We start from the raw sequence: 13,005 nt of genomic DNA, 5'->3' as shown, positions 1-13,005 counted from the left end.
TTTTTATTTTGATATCCAAACACCAAGCCACATTTGATGCTGGCATCAGCAGTTGCAGTCTTGCAGATTTGATGCTGTGGAGGAAGAAGAACGCGAGTGTTGGTTCTGTTAACAGTGATATTAGAGTTGCGTGGATTGTGTTTGAGTTTTGCTTACAACCATCTTTATTCTTTCAAAGATTTGTTTAGATGATCATTTACGAAAATTAAAATTAAATAGATAGCTACTTTTTTAACTGAAAAATAATATCAGTTTTCCGTTCATGACTATCCATAAATTGTAAATATCTTAATAAATTTTTGTTTTTTTTCCTACAGAAAAATTAATAGTAGTACAAAACAAATAATTTTGACAATAAAACAAAACCGCAACAAAGCTAAAACATCTTTGCATATTAGCAAACAACAACTGTGGTAGATGTAACTAACTTGGTAAGTATCTTTATGCCAGAATTTCGCTATACATGGAAAAACATAAAGAATGTATGAAATTTATAGATCGTCGTGAACGGCAGACCAACATGTCTGGAACAGACAAATGATGGAGTAGATTAAATGTTCCTTATGCAATGTCTCTATCGAAAAATAAGTGTTATAGAATTAATAAGATCTTTATAATGCCACTAAAAAAGCGCCACATCAATAATCTAAAAATCGATGCATTGATTGTTAATACTATAAACAAATGGTGAAGTTCTTGGAGTTGATTTTATGGTGACTAACAAGTGGCTACACTCATCGAGCGCTACTTAGTTTTCACACTTTTCATTTGCAGTGTTTTCTATATTTTGATTAGGTTTACTCTACCTTCTTCACATTAAATATAACATTTTACTTTCAACAAGAAATGTAGCTTCAAATAATCACCAATTCCACTCCAATTACATGTCGAAAGACAATGATCTACACGTAGAAGCTACTCACAACCCAATCATTCTGAACCCAAAATATTGCAAACCATCTGAATATGGGATCAGATTATTGTTAAAGAAAACGACATGAAGATCATTTGAAGCCTTCACATCATATCAATGCCACACCTTTTTAATATAGGAACAACTATTTATTTTAAATATATCTTATCATATATAATCTCTCCATACTTAATATTTTTGGAAGAAAAAAATTATTATCACACATTTCTCTTGCAAACACAAACCTAAAACACAAATTACAAAATTATTCAAAAATAATAACATAGATCACAAATAAAGAATATCCCGCCCGTAGGGCGGGCCGATCCTAGTCTCAAATAAACGATTTTTAAATATAGTGTTATTAGTTATTGGATTTATAATTTATTTATTAAAAGAATGAATACAACTATTAAAATCTATTGTTATTCAAGTCTGATAGATTCTTACAATCGTTTGATTTGAAAGTTGTTAGAATGAATTTGAATCCAGTGTCATGTGTAAATTGTACTAATCAAAATCTAATCTTTTGCATCAAGATTTTAGAATCATTTCTTATTAATAAGAAAATCAACAAGCACTATTTTAAAAGTTTATAGCTATCTTCACTTTTTCAGAACAAGTCATTGTTACCGATCCCATCTTTTCATTAACCAAGCAATTCTTTTGGTTTACCAAAATTATCAAATTTTAACATTGTACAATATGGTAGATACATACTACTGGGTATCGAAACACAAATCTAAATTTGACCAACGCTATATCGAAACACAAATCTAAATTAGATTAATCCTTTTCAGGTCAAATTTAGTGTACCAGAACACAAATCTAAAAAGATTAATCTAATTTAGTTTTGTGTTTCAGTACTACGTTACTGAGTTAGTGTAGAAATCAAATGATATATGTTGAATTTATAAATACTACTATGCAGATTAAGAAATTAGATTCAAATGACTAGTGAATCAATTTGAAATGAACAAAAAAAAATTAAAATCTGATATGTTTTTAATCTGATAGAGTTGACTTCAATTCATAGAACCAGTAACATCCTTAATTAGTGTTTAAATTGATTTGATATATATTGAATTTTCAGATGATTTTATATAAATTAAAAGGTTTAATATGACTTGTGTTCACACTGTAGAATCTCACATAACTTAAATGTATTTTTAAAGTTTGAATAATAATGGATTCGTCATTTTAAAACAAATCAACTCAAATTTTTATTTGAATATATCTATTAAAAAATTAATCAAATCAAGAATAATGGATCGATAATGATAGTGTTGATCATAATATATCTGTTTGCAAAATTAAGAGATGATTTCATTAAAGAACTTAGTAAACCAAGTTTCATATGTCAGTGAAACAAAGTCGTCAACCTAAACTCTGTTCAAAAATTCCTCCAGTGAAAATAGCCTTCTAGATAAACATTTCTTTATGATTCTTTTGATTATATATATTTGTGTGTTTCTTTGATTTGTTGTGTCTATTTTTACTCTTGATTCTTTGTTGGGTTGAGAATGATTAATGATAAGTTCTATGTATCTGGATTTGGTTCGATGTATCTTTATTTGCGCTTTTATAAGTTTGTTGTGATTTCGATTCTTGTTTTCTTGTTGAGAATCTTGTGGTGATTAAACGTTCGATGCTTGTTTCTTATTGAGAAGCTTGTTTTTTTCTTTTGTAGGTCCCATTTGCCGTTTTGAGAAGGAGAAGAAGGGCGTTATACACTACTTAACTTCCCTTGCCGTGCTTCAATCCCTCATGGTCGCAGTGGTGAGTTTGGCCATTGAGATGAAGAGGGTTGGTAATGAGGTTGCTGGAGATATTACCCGGCTTATGGATCCTAAGCTGATTTAGTTAGGTCTGATGAGATATAAAATGAAATACTCCACTCCCTGTCCTTTTATCTCCGTGGTGTAGTATTTTGGAATCTCTAAAGTATTTTTTTTCATTTTGTTTGTGGCATGTAAACACTCGAGCCAACTTCTCATTTACATCGCAAATATTCTCATTTTGTGACTATCTTTTTCATCGCAACTATCTTTTAACAAGTCTCCCTTGAACAGGGAACAAGAGAAAGCATTATTTGCATCACTTTATTCGAACTGCATTGAGTCAAGTTATGAAGATGCAAGTCTAAAGTTTTGCTTTTGCAAGTCTCATGTAATTTTTTTTCAATAATTTGCATAATTTGATGATAAATATATATGTAATAAAGTATATATGTAATAACTTCACTGTTCTAGACTTGTACAGTTTTCTTCCCATATCGATTTGTAGAAGAAAGAAAAAGAAAGTGTATAAATGTTTTCACTAATATACACCAAGGACTAGACACCAGAACCCTACTGATAAGACCCGAGTCAAACTGGACGTTCACAGCTTCAGGTAGAGGCTTCCGAGGATCAATGATAGTGAACACTTTGGCCACCTCCAAGTTGGATTTATTGGCAGTCATAGGATGGAGGAATTTTGGGTTCCCAACCAGGCCCGCAATGCGTTCTAGGCCGTCTTCATTGAAGAACTGGAGGGGAACATTGCGTAATTCCAGCCAGATAGGGGCAGATGTGAGCTCCGGCTTGGAGGGAACAATTCCCGGTTCCCAGTTGTCAACAAACATCGTTTGGCCTTCAATCTGTCAGAGCTTCTGCTTAATCACTCTGCTCCGGGTTGCGGCATTTGGAATCCTGAATAAAAAAGAGAAACCCTCCATTTTAGACACTGCAGTATCTCTGTAATGCTTGCTCCAGATTCCGTTGACAATTTTATGTAGCGTTCCTTGCGAGGGTGGATCCGAGTAGAATTGTCCCAGCACAAACGGTTCCCACGCTTTGCGATTCTTTTCTATCACCGAGTTCGGAATCTTTACACACGCTTCACCCGAAGGTAATGTGTACGTTTCCCCCTTCTTGGACAGATGCTTAACACCTTTAGCCCGATCACACCATGTGTCGTTAGAAGCATTTGTAGTTTGACTCTGTTTTCCAAGGAGCGCGGAGGAGCAGAGCCATCCACTGAAGAGCTACCAGTTCCCTTCTCAGCGTTCAGTTGTGGTGGAATCTTCACACCTTCGACTGGTTGTGTGCTTCTGTTGAGATTTGTCCCACCACCAGACTGTATAGGCTCAGCACTACCACTGGCAGCAGTGATGTCGATGACATCAGAGACCTCTGGAATCCCTCCGAGGAGCTCACTGGCATCGCAGCTACACTCAGCTCAAGTTGGGGTTTCAAAGCTTCGATTTCCAAGGAAGAAGGATCCGTCGGTGGCTCGACGATCACTAACTCCAAAGACGGAGATTCGAGAAGAGGCGCTTCATCAATCTCCTTAGTCAATAATTCGGAGTCGGAGGAGCTCAGAGGCGGCGCTACAGAGCTCAACTCAGGCAGGGGTTTAGATACTTCCTCCACCGTAGAAGCTGGATCTGTCGGTTGAGCAACGATCACTGACTTCAGAGGAGGGGATAATTCAGGGAGAGATCCCAGATCTGCAGTGACAAGAGATGGTTGAGCATCCATATTGGCGGCTAGGCCAGATCGGGCATTGGAAACCTTCTTATCGACATGAGTTGGGAGCTCTCCTGCATCGGAGATTGACGGGGGGGAGGGGAGGACGGCGGCGGGTCGGGAGCGGCAGATTTGGTGGAAGCAGGAAACGCCGACGAAGCAGGAGATTTTGACGGCGAGGGTATCTTGGGTTTCTTCTTCCCCATCCCCTTCGACGGACGGAGTTGAAAGGAGGGCAAGCTGCCGACGCCGGATGAGACGTCGGTGAGAAGCGGCAGCGCTCAGCACTGTGGAGATTGGGGTCGCGGGGATCGCCTTTTGGAGAGAGCACTTTTGACCGAAGGCATTGTCATGAGTAAACTAATTATAGTTAAATAACTTTTTTTAACTAAGTTAAATGACTCCAACTACAATCTACAATCTACATTCTAGGCCTACATGACTCGAACGACAATCTAGACCCACATGGTCAGCTATGATATACTGTGTCTGTGTACCAACATATGAATAGTTATCAAATACATGAGAATTGATTCTCTAATGTTTCTTTATTAACTTGTATGGAGAGTGATAGGTCTCTAATAAATGAAATGTTAAAAGCGACATGTCGTATATAGTTTCACTGGTACCTAAATTAGGAATTCTGAGTTCACCCCACGTGAGGCTCTGAATATATGAGAGGGATAGATATTTCTGTGTTATACTAAACGTCTCCTTTTGTCTTGCTAACACATTATGAATCAAAACTCATGAATTATTATTTCTAATTAAAAGGTAAGTTGCACGAGTGATTACTATGATATTTTTCCATGCATGACTCTAAGTTTGTTACACGTCTAGGAAATTATTGAAATCGTATTTATTTTACAATAGCACATTTTACATCAAGAAAAGCTATGTAGTAATTGAAATATATATATATATATATATATATATATATATATTACTAATATACTATTGTTGAAAAAGGTTTTTCATATTATTGGAATTTCACCATAAACAACAATAAAAAGGAGAAATGTGTGAAAGAGGTAAAGGAAAGGCTATTTTGCAGGAAGAAAGAAAGCATGCGAGTGCACAAAAAAAAAAAAAAGCATGCGAATGAGAGAGTAGTTGGATTTAGACAGATGACTGACGAAATATTATTATTTTCTAGTTTTTCTTATTTATAGTGTTTTCAGTTATTATCATATAAATGATTAAATATAGAAACGTTAATATATTTAACCTCTCATTAGTCACATCACATCCACAGGATAAGAAGATGATTATCTACTAGGATTTGTTTACTCGATCATTTGAGGGTGTCATCACGTCAAGAGAACGTAGTATACTAGTATGACAGCATGACGCAAACTTGCATATTGATCTAAACCATGCACTGTCGTTTTGATTCTTTGACAATTACGCAAAAAAAAAAAATCTCATATACAAACATTTATCTAAATACCAAAACATATATGTATACATATCAGGATATAATTTACCTTTTATTTTCCTGAAATTTTACATTTTTTTCCATAAATCAATACTACTATCTTGTAACTCTTCAATATTTTTGTATGGTCAGAGACTCAATCAGGTTGTGTCGTTATGTTCTTTACACTCTATCTATTAATTTTTTTATATATTATCTAAAACAAAATTCTTGAAATTTTAAACTATTATCCAATAAGAAAACAAAAAACGTCGTTTCATCTGTTATTTTCCTTTTCTATACACACACATTTATATACACACGCCACGAACTCGTTCAGGACCCATATATAAACGAGTTATTCTTGGGTTCACTCCCTAGGGTGAACCTTTAGGTTCACCAACCAATAAAAACTTGTCATTTTAGATTCAATATCTTTTAATTAAGGAAACAAATAATTTGTCAAATTATATTATTTTTTCAAAATAAAATTTAAAAATAAATAAAAATAGTATATAAAAACGAATTAAAAATTAATGTTGTCATCAAAACACTAAACCCTAAACTCTAATACTAAACCCTAAACTCTAATCCTAAACCCTAAACCCTTGGGTAAACCATAAATCCTTGGAAAACATTAAATATGTTGTCAACAAAACACTAAACCCTAAACTCTAATCCTAAACCCTAAACCCTTGGATAAACCCTAAACTATTGGGTAAACCCTAACCTTTGGGAAAACACTAAACATTTGGATAAATTCTAAACTATAAATCTTAAACACTAAACTTCAAATTTTATAAATAAATATTTTTTAAATAATCTTTATTGAGAACTATTGTTATTTTTATTTATTTAATCTTTTTTATTTATTTTAAAAGCACAATATAATTTGGCAACTTATTTTTGTTTCCTTAATTAAAAGATACTAGATTTAAAATAACATCTTTCTATTGGTTGGTGAATTTAAAGGTTCACCATAGGAGGTGAACCCAAGAAAAAGTCTATATAAACCTTTTTTTTTCCATCTAATTGTAATATTATTGAAGGGACTAAAGCCCAAACAAAGACAAAAAGCCCAAAGAAAGGGTTTCAAACATAACACCGATTTCACCTCTAAGGCCCAAATACTGGCCCAATTACAACGACCCAAGACTGGTCCAAACTACAAACCCGATACACCACTTCGAAACATGTTTCGCCGAAAGAGAGAAGAAGACACGTGTTGATTCCTCAACACCGAGGCCAGACACGCGTCACAAAGGCGCAAACACCACCACCGCCCAGAGAACCACGCCTGAGACTGATCGGCGTTTCACCGAAACTCGCCGGGAACAAACGCTTATCCCACGAACCGCTTCATCATCGGTAGTACGTCATCGCCGGATGTCTTGCCGGAAATCCACCGGACACACCGGAAACAGGATTCCATCGAAAGAAACCGCCGAGAACTTTAAAGGAAATTGAAGACCTTGAACCCTAGCACTTAAGTCTTCGACACTGAAGTTCCGTCCACTGGACAAATATTAATCAACCCAAACCAAGAGCAAATCCAATGAACCTAACCATCAGAAATCGAAGCCAAAGCCCCAACTTGAAAATTTCATTATAACCCGGAAGAAACCAGCGACGCCACCACGGAAGCACCGCCAGAGTCAAAGCTGGATAGCTCCGCCGAGATGAACGCGAGCCACCAGAGTCAAAAGCCGACTACACAGCTTCAAGAGAACCGCTGTATACCGGAGTCGGAATGTCGGAACACACTTATGGAGAAACCAACCCATTCTCTCTTTTTTCTCTATTCCTTGTGAAAGATTTTTTGATTGATAACAAGGACGATAGAGAGCTTCCTCTCTCTAAAAGAGAGGAGAGAGAGGTTAGACCCATATATAAACCTAAACCCATAAAATGACTGAAAATTTTATTTAATAATCTGAAAATATTTAAACTAAAAACAACATTAACTACATTGAAACCATCGTCTACTTTGGGACCAAACACAAATCTACACTCTTTTTCAGGGTCTAATATTTAATTGTCTTTATTCTGTTTTTTTATTACCGATGATGACGTAAACCAAGAAACAGAGCCACCTGAAACAGAGAATTAGCCAACAAGCAAGATCCGTAACAACACAGAGAAGGAGACGCTCGAGATTTCTTCTTCTTCGACGGATGATTAATAAACGGACCACTAGTACTAACATTCTTCCCGCACACATCAACTCCTGTCTTAACGACACTGAACTCATCCTCTGGATTCAGACACAACCCTCTGTTCCCGCTCAAATCCAAATTCTTACCCAACCGTCTCAAGAAACTCGAATCAAACGGAACCACACCTATCAGCGAGTTCCTGCTCAGATTCAGATGGAATACGTGAGGCAGAGAATCAAACCCTGGCGGAATCTCCCCCGTTAACTTGTTGTTGGCGAGAGACAACGAGCTGAGATTCATCAGCCTCGTGTAGCTCTCAGGGATCACGCCGGAGTATCCAGAGTTCTCGAGCTGGAGCTCTTGAAGCTTAGGGAGGAACCCTAGCTCCACGGGGAGGGGCACGTGCATCGGATTGTTATCCATTATGAAGTACTGCAAGCTCTGAAGCTTGGAGATTCCTTTCGGGAAAGATCCTCTGAGTCTGTTGTTGCTCAGCGCCACGAACGATAAAGATCGAAGCTTTTCGAGGCCTTGTGGGATGGCTCCGAAGAGAGAGTTCGAGCTCAAGTCGAGTTTTTGAAGCATACCCAGTTGCGAGATGGTCGGAGGGATGAGGCCCGTTAGCGAGTTGTAGCTTAAGTCTAACCCCACGAGGCTGTTGAGGTTCCCTAGTGTCAGAGGGATTGTGCCTGTGAGCTTGTTGTAGCTGAGGTCGAGGTGGAGGAGGCTTTTTAGGGTGAAGATGGCTTGAGGGATGGGTCCGGTGAGTCGGTTTTGGGAGAGGGTGAGGATCTGTAAGGAGGTGAGAGATGAGATGCGAGGAGGGATTTGACCTGAGAGAGAAGGGTTTGATCGGAGGCTAAGCTGTTGGAGAGAGGAGTTAGGGAGGAGTTTGATGGGGAAGATATGATCGTGGTTGGGGAGTGAGTGAAGCAGTTGAAGAAGAAGACTGATTGTAGAAAGGGTAGAGAGAAGATTAGGTGAGGGAATGAAGCAGAGGATTTACAAGAAGGGTTTGGAGCAGATCCGAAATCGAGTCGTGAGACGTGAGGTAAGTGGTCTGGACCGGTTTTGCATTCGATGCCTGGCCAGGACGAGCCAGGTGCGCAAGGATTTGGGTGAGACTGACGCCATTATTGATCGGATGACATTGACTCCATGATTGTGAAGAGAGTCTCTGACTCGGAAGGAGGCATTGACAACACTATGTTAGCTTCGCAGAGAAAGAGAGGTGTTATCAGAAGATGGAAGAGCAGTGAGGTAGCAGAGGAGGGTAAAGCTTTCTTAGTCTTCATGGTGTAAGAGAGACAGAGAGAAGGAGTTTTTGATGATATTATTATACTGAGAATTCATAAAAGTTCATCTTTCTCCAAAGCAAAAAAAAGGGGGAGATGTGATGTTAATTAGAATCTTTTAAGTGTGTTTTGAGTGAAGGGTTTAAGGATTATGGGACAAGACAAGACAGAGACACGTGAACAAATCAGAATCTTAAACAAGGTATGATAAAAGAGTGAAGAAGACTTATTAGAAGAAAGCTAGTAAAGAATACAAAATAGGTTTTGAGTGTGAGTGTGTTGTGAGATGCTGCAATTATAAATGGAAGTGACTGAAAGTGACACGTGTGGGGTCGTGAGAGACAAAGAGGTAGGGACTCTCAGGAACATGAGATTAGAAAAAGAGTACTTGATGGGTTCTGTAAGGCCATACACACATGTTTCTTCTTTATTCAAGTACTTTTTGTTTGAACTAGTTTTGAGGGACTTGTCTTTGTTGGTGTGGGAACCGAAATTCGCACTGTCGATTTTAAGTAAGTAAATCGGAGGAAAGTTAAGTAAACCTAACTTTCCCTGAAGGTCCGGATTCTCTGCGACAACCAACGACAAGTGATCAAATAAATGCGGAAAGGTTTTATTAAGATTTGAGACTGGATCTTAAGGAAAGCTGCTTACGTACCCCTTTCGAGGATCAAGTCGGACGTAGTTCAGTTGGAGTTGTTTGAACAAGAGATCGAACTGCCTGGCGGAGTTCGTCTAGTACGAGCGTTAGTCATAGAAACGGGCATGTCGAGAATAATGCCTAGGGTTTCTATGTGCGGAACTCTAAGTACAACAAGGGTTTTGTTAAGAGTTGGGACTGGACCTTGAGAAAGGCTGCCTACGTACCCCTTTCGAGGATCAAGTCGGACGTAGTTCAGTTGGAAAGATTTGAACAAGAGATCGAACTGCCTGGCGGAGTTCGTCTAGTACGAGCGTTTGTCATAGAAACGGGCATGTCGAGAATAACGCCTAGGGTTTCTATGAGCGGAACTCTAAGTAAAAGGATTGTTAGATCCTTCCGAGAGAGACAGGAGCCTGCGGACAAGATGAGAATAGAACAAGAGGCGGCCGGACGTTCTAGGTCCTACCTTGCTAGTCTACCGCCTAAATTCTAAGTTCTTAACCTAACAGGAGCTTTCTAGGTCTCCAATCTCGGATTTCTCTCTCTCTTAATGATTTTCGCTCTGCCTTTCTTCCTCTCCCAAAGCTCCTTTATATACTCCTTCTTATGACGGTCTACTCTCCTCCTGGGCCGCAAGGCGGGCTTCTTTCCATTTTCGTCGGCTTTCATCGGGAAACTTGACATTTATCTTCGGGAAACTTGACATTTATCCTTCCGGAAATTTAGCATTTATCTCGCTATGCAAAGATAAACGTAAATCGTCGTATCTATCTCAGATAATCGTAAACGGACTGTCCGATCGCGTTTGGTCCCTTCCGGGCCGTCTCTAGGACTTCCGTTGTTTTCTACAATCTCTTGGGAAGTTCCTCGTTCATTCGTAGAGTTGAGACGAGTGGTGTTTTAAGATGACCATTGCTGTTTCGTACGAAGAATCTAAGATCTTCCTTCCCGTCGATATCTTACGAGTTTCCGAAATGTTTCCGACGGTCTTTGATTGGAGTAAGGACCAGAGTTTCGTACACGGAATCTCGATGATTCGTCCTGCGAGGACTTGAGAAAAACTCAAAGTACAAACTTCAGACTGCCGGAGACTGGGATTCGTGTACCGAAGATCGTTATCCGAAGACCCAAGCCAGCACGGGGCTAGCCGCCCGGCGGCCATGGCCAGCACGGGCGCTAGCCGCCGGCGGCCACGGCCAGCACGGGGCTAGCCGCCCGGCGGCCACGGCCAGCACGGGCGCTAGCCGCCGGCGGCCACGGCCAGCACGGGGCTAGCCGCCCGGCGGCCACGGCCAGGACGGGCGCTAGCCGCCGGCGGCCACGGCCAGCACGGGGCTAGCCGCCCGGCGGCCACGGCCAGCACGGGCGCTAGCCGCCGGCGGCCACGGCCAGCACGGGGCTAGCCGCCCGGCGGCCACGGCCAGCACGGGCGCTAGCCGCCGGCGGCCACGGCCAGCACGGGGGTTAGCCGCCCGGCGGCTACGACCAGCACGTGCGTCTCGACGAGGGCTTCGATTTGATATCTTGATCGTTCTCTGGGTCCTCACGGTTTGAGAGAACGGGTTCTTTGAAGTTTCCCGGCGGCCGAACCAGCACGGGGGCTTAGCCGCCCGGCGGCCAGGACCAGCACGGGGGCTAGCCGCCGCCGGCCAGGACCAGCACGTGCGTCTCGACGAGGGCTTCGATTTGATATCTTGATCGTTCTCTGGGTCCTCACGGTTTAAGAGAACGGGCTCTTTGAAGTTTCAAGGCGGATTCCTTGTCGTTCGGCCTATTCAAACTTAGATCACTTCCCGTTTCTTCCTTATACTTTCGTATGACAAATAGACTTAGCCGTTGATTTCGAGATAACCGTTTTTGACCCCAACAGTTAGCCCCCAGCATGCAAGATGCATGAGCGATCTTGCGGGCGGAAGATTATGAGTTGAAAATCGAAATTTTTGGCTAAGAGTATTTCATTGCGGAAATCCACATCACCTTTGATTGGCGATCTTGAACGTGACGTCGGGAAGACCGTGAGTTCGTTGCTCAACTTCGACTCGATTCTTGCTGGTCTGAAATCCGTGTGCACCCTTGTCCTGGATTCGGAGGGTTCGGAGGACCAGGACCACGCAGTCAAGGATTGCGAAGCCGGCGCATATAAGACATGCAGCGGTGGTGCGACCAATAGAGGCGACGGTGAGACCGTTCCTACTTTGGGTGAGTCGGAGGACGAAGGCGGTGTCCCGGAGGACGCCTAGGTTGATCAATCCCTGAAGGGATTTTTATTTTGATTGTATTTCGGCCGTTGGTTGGCCATCATGTATGATTTCGGGACTGGCCGTTGGTGGCTTTGAATCCCTGCCCTTTTTAGGGCGCTGTATTGAATTCGCGGTACGCGTTTATAAAATATTTTACGTTTTAGAACTTCTGTTTGTCGTCTCATTCCTGCCTCCCTGACGATCACCGTATCCGTAGTTTGTACAAAGCGAGATTTTCCTGCAGTTTACGATTTACGCGAAAATTCGTGGAAACGTACAGACTTAAGTGAAGAGACAAGTTTTGGGATCTCGCGTCGTTGACGCTTTGCCTATGAGATGTTAAGATACCAGCAAGGCTGGGTTTAGGGCACGACCTAGGTTTACTCTCAGACTGAGGCTGTGCGATGACAAATCGGCTTTCGTTTTGCATGTTCGTGATTTTAACCTGATTCGTACCGTTTTAAAATCCGCGAAGTGGTATCGGCTTATATGATTTGTATGGGCACGAATCGAGCTACTTCCTTTACGAAGTGCTGAACCAAATTTGGATTTTTTGTATAGCGCGCTATGGGATCCTTGTCGGATGTAAAAGAGCCTACCCTTAGGTGGCTTGTCTGTTTAGGACGTTAGAGTTCGTTTGTTGTGATCAGCAACAACGAAATGATGCCGTTTTGAAGGTGTATGAATTTGTTATCGAAAAATGTTTATCCGAGCACGAAGCGACGTCTCGCAGTGCTGCGATTTTATTTTTCTCATGCCATAAGAAGATTATGGGCTTTCGCTTATGATTTGATTTATACTTTCGTCAAGTGTTAAGGATAGAATCCGA

At 40.7% G+C, this 13,005-nt stretch overlaps 1 protein-coding gene across 1 annotated transcript; it reads right to left on the bottom strand.

Annotated features, from left to right (window-relative positions):
* Positions 1-7,746: 7,746 nt before the first annotated feature.
* Positions 7,747-11,215, bottom strand: LOC108834805 (receptor like protein 29-like). Its single transcript, XM_057008678.1, is given in 2 exon segments — positions 7,747-8,904; positions 8,907-11,215. Coding segments are annotated over 2 exon segments (1,392 nt in total). The 5' UTR covers positions 9,294-11,215; the 3' UTR covers positions 7,747-7,899.
* Positions 11,216-13,005: the final 1,790 nt, after the last annotated feature.

Source organism: Raphanus sativus, chromosome 4, assembly GCF_000801105.2.
Source record: "Raphanus sativus cultivar WK10039 chromosome 4, ASM80110v3, whole genome shotgun sequence".
In the NCBI taxonomy this organism is placed as follows: domain Eukaryota; kingdom Viridiplantae; phylum Streptophyta; class Magnoliopsida; order Brassicales; family Brassicaceae; genus Raphanus; species Raphanus sativus.
The sequence above is the reverse complement of the archived record's forward strand: the minus strand, read 5'-3'. Positions and strand labels throughout refer to the sequence as shown.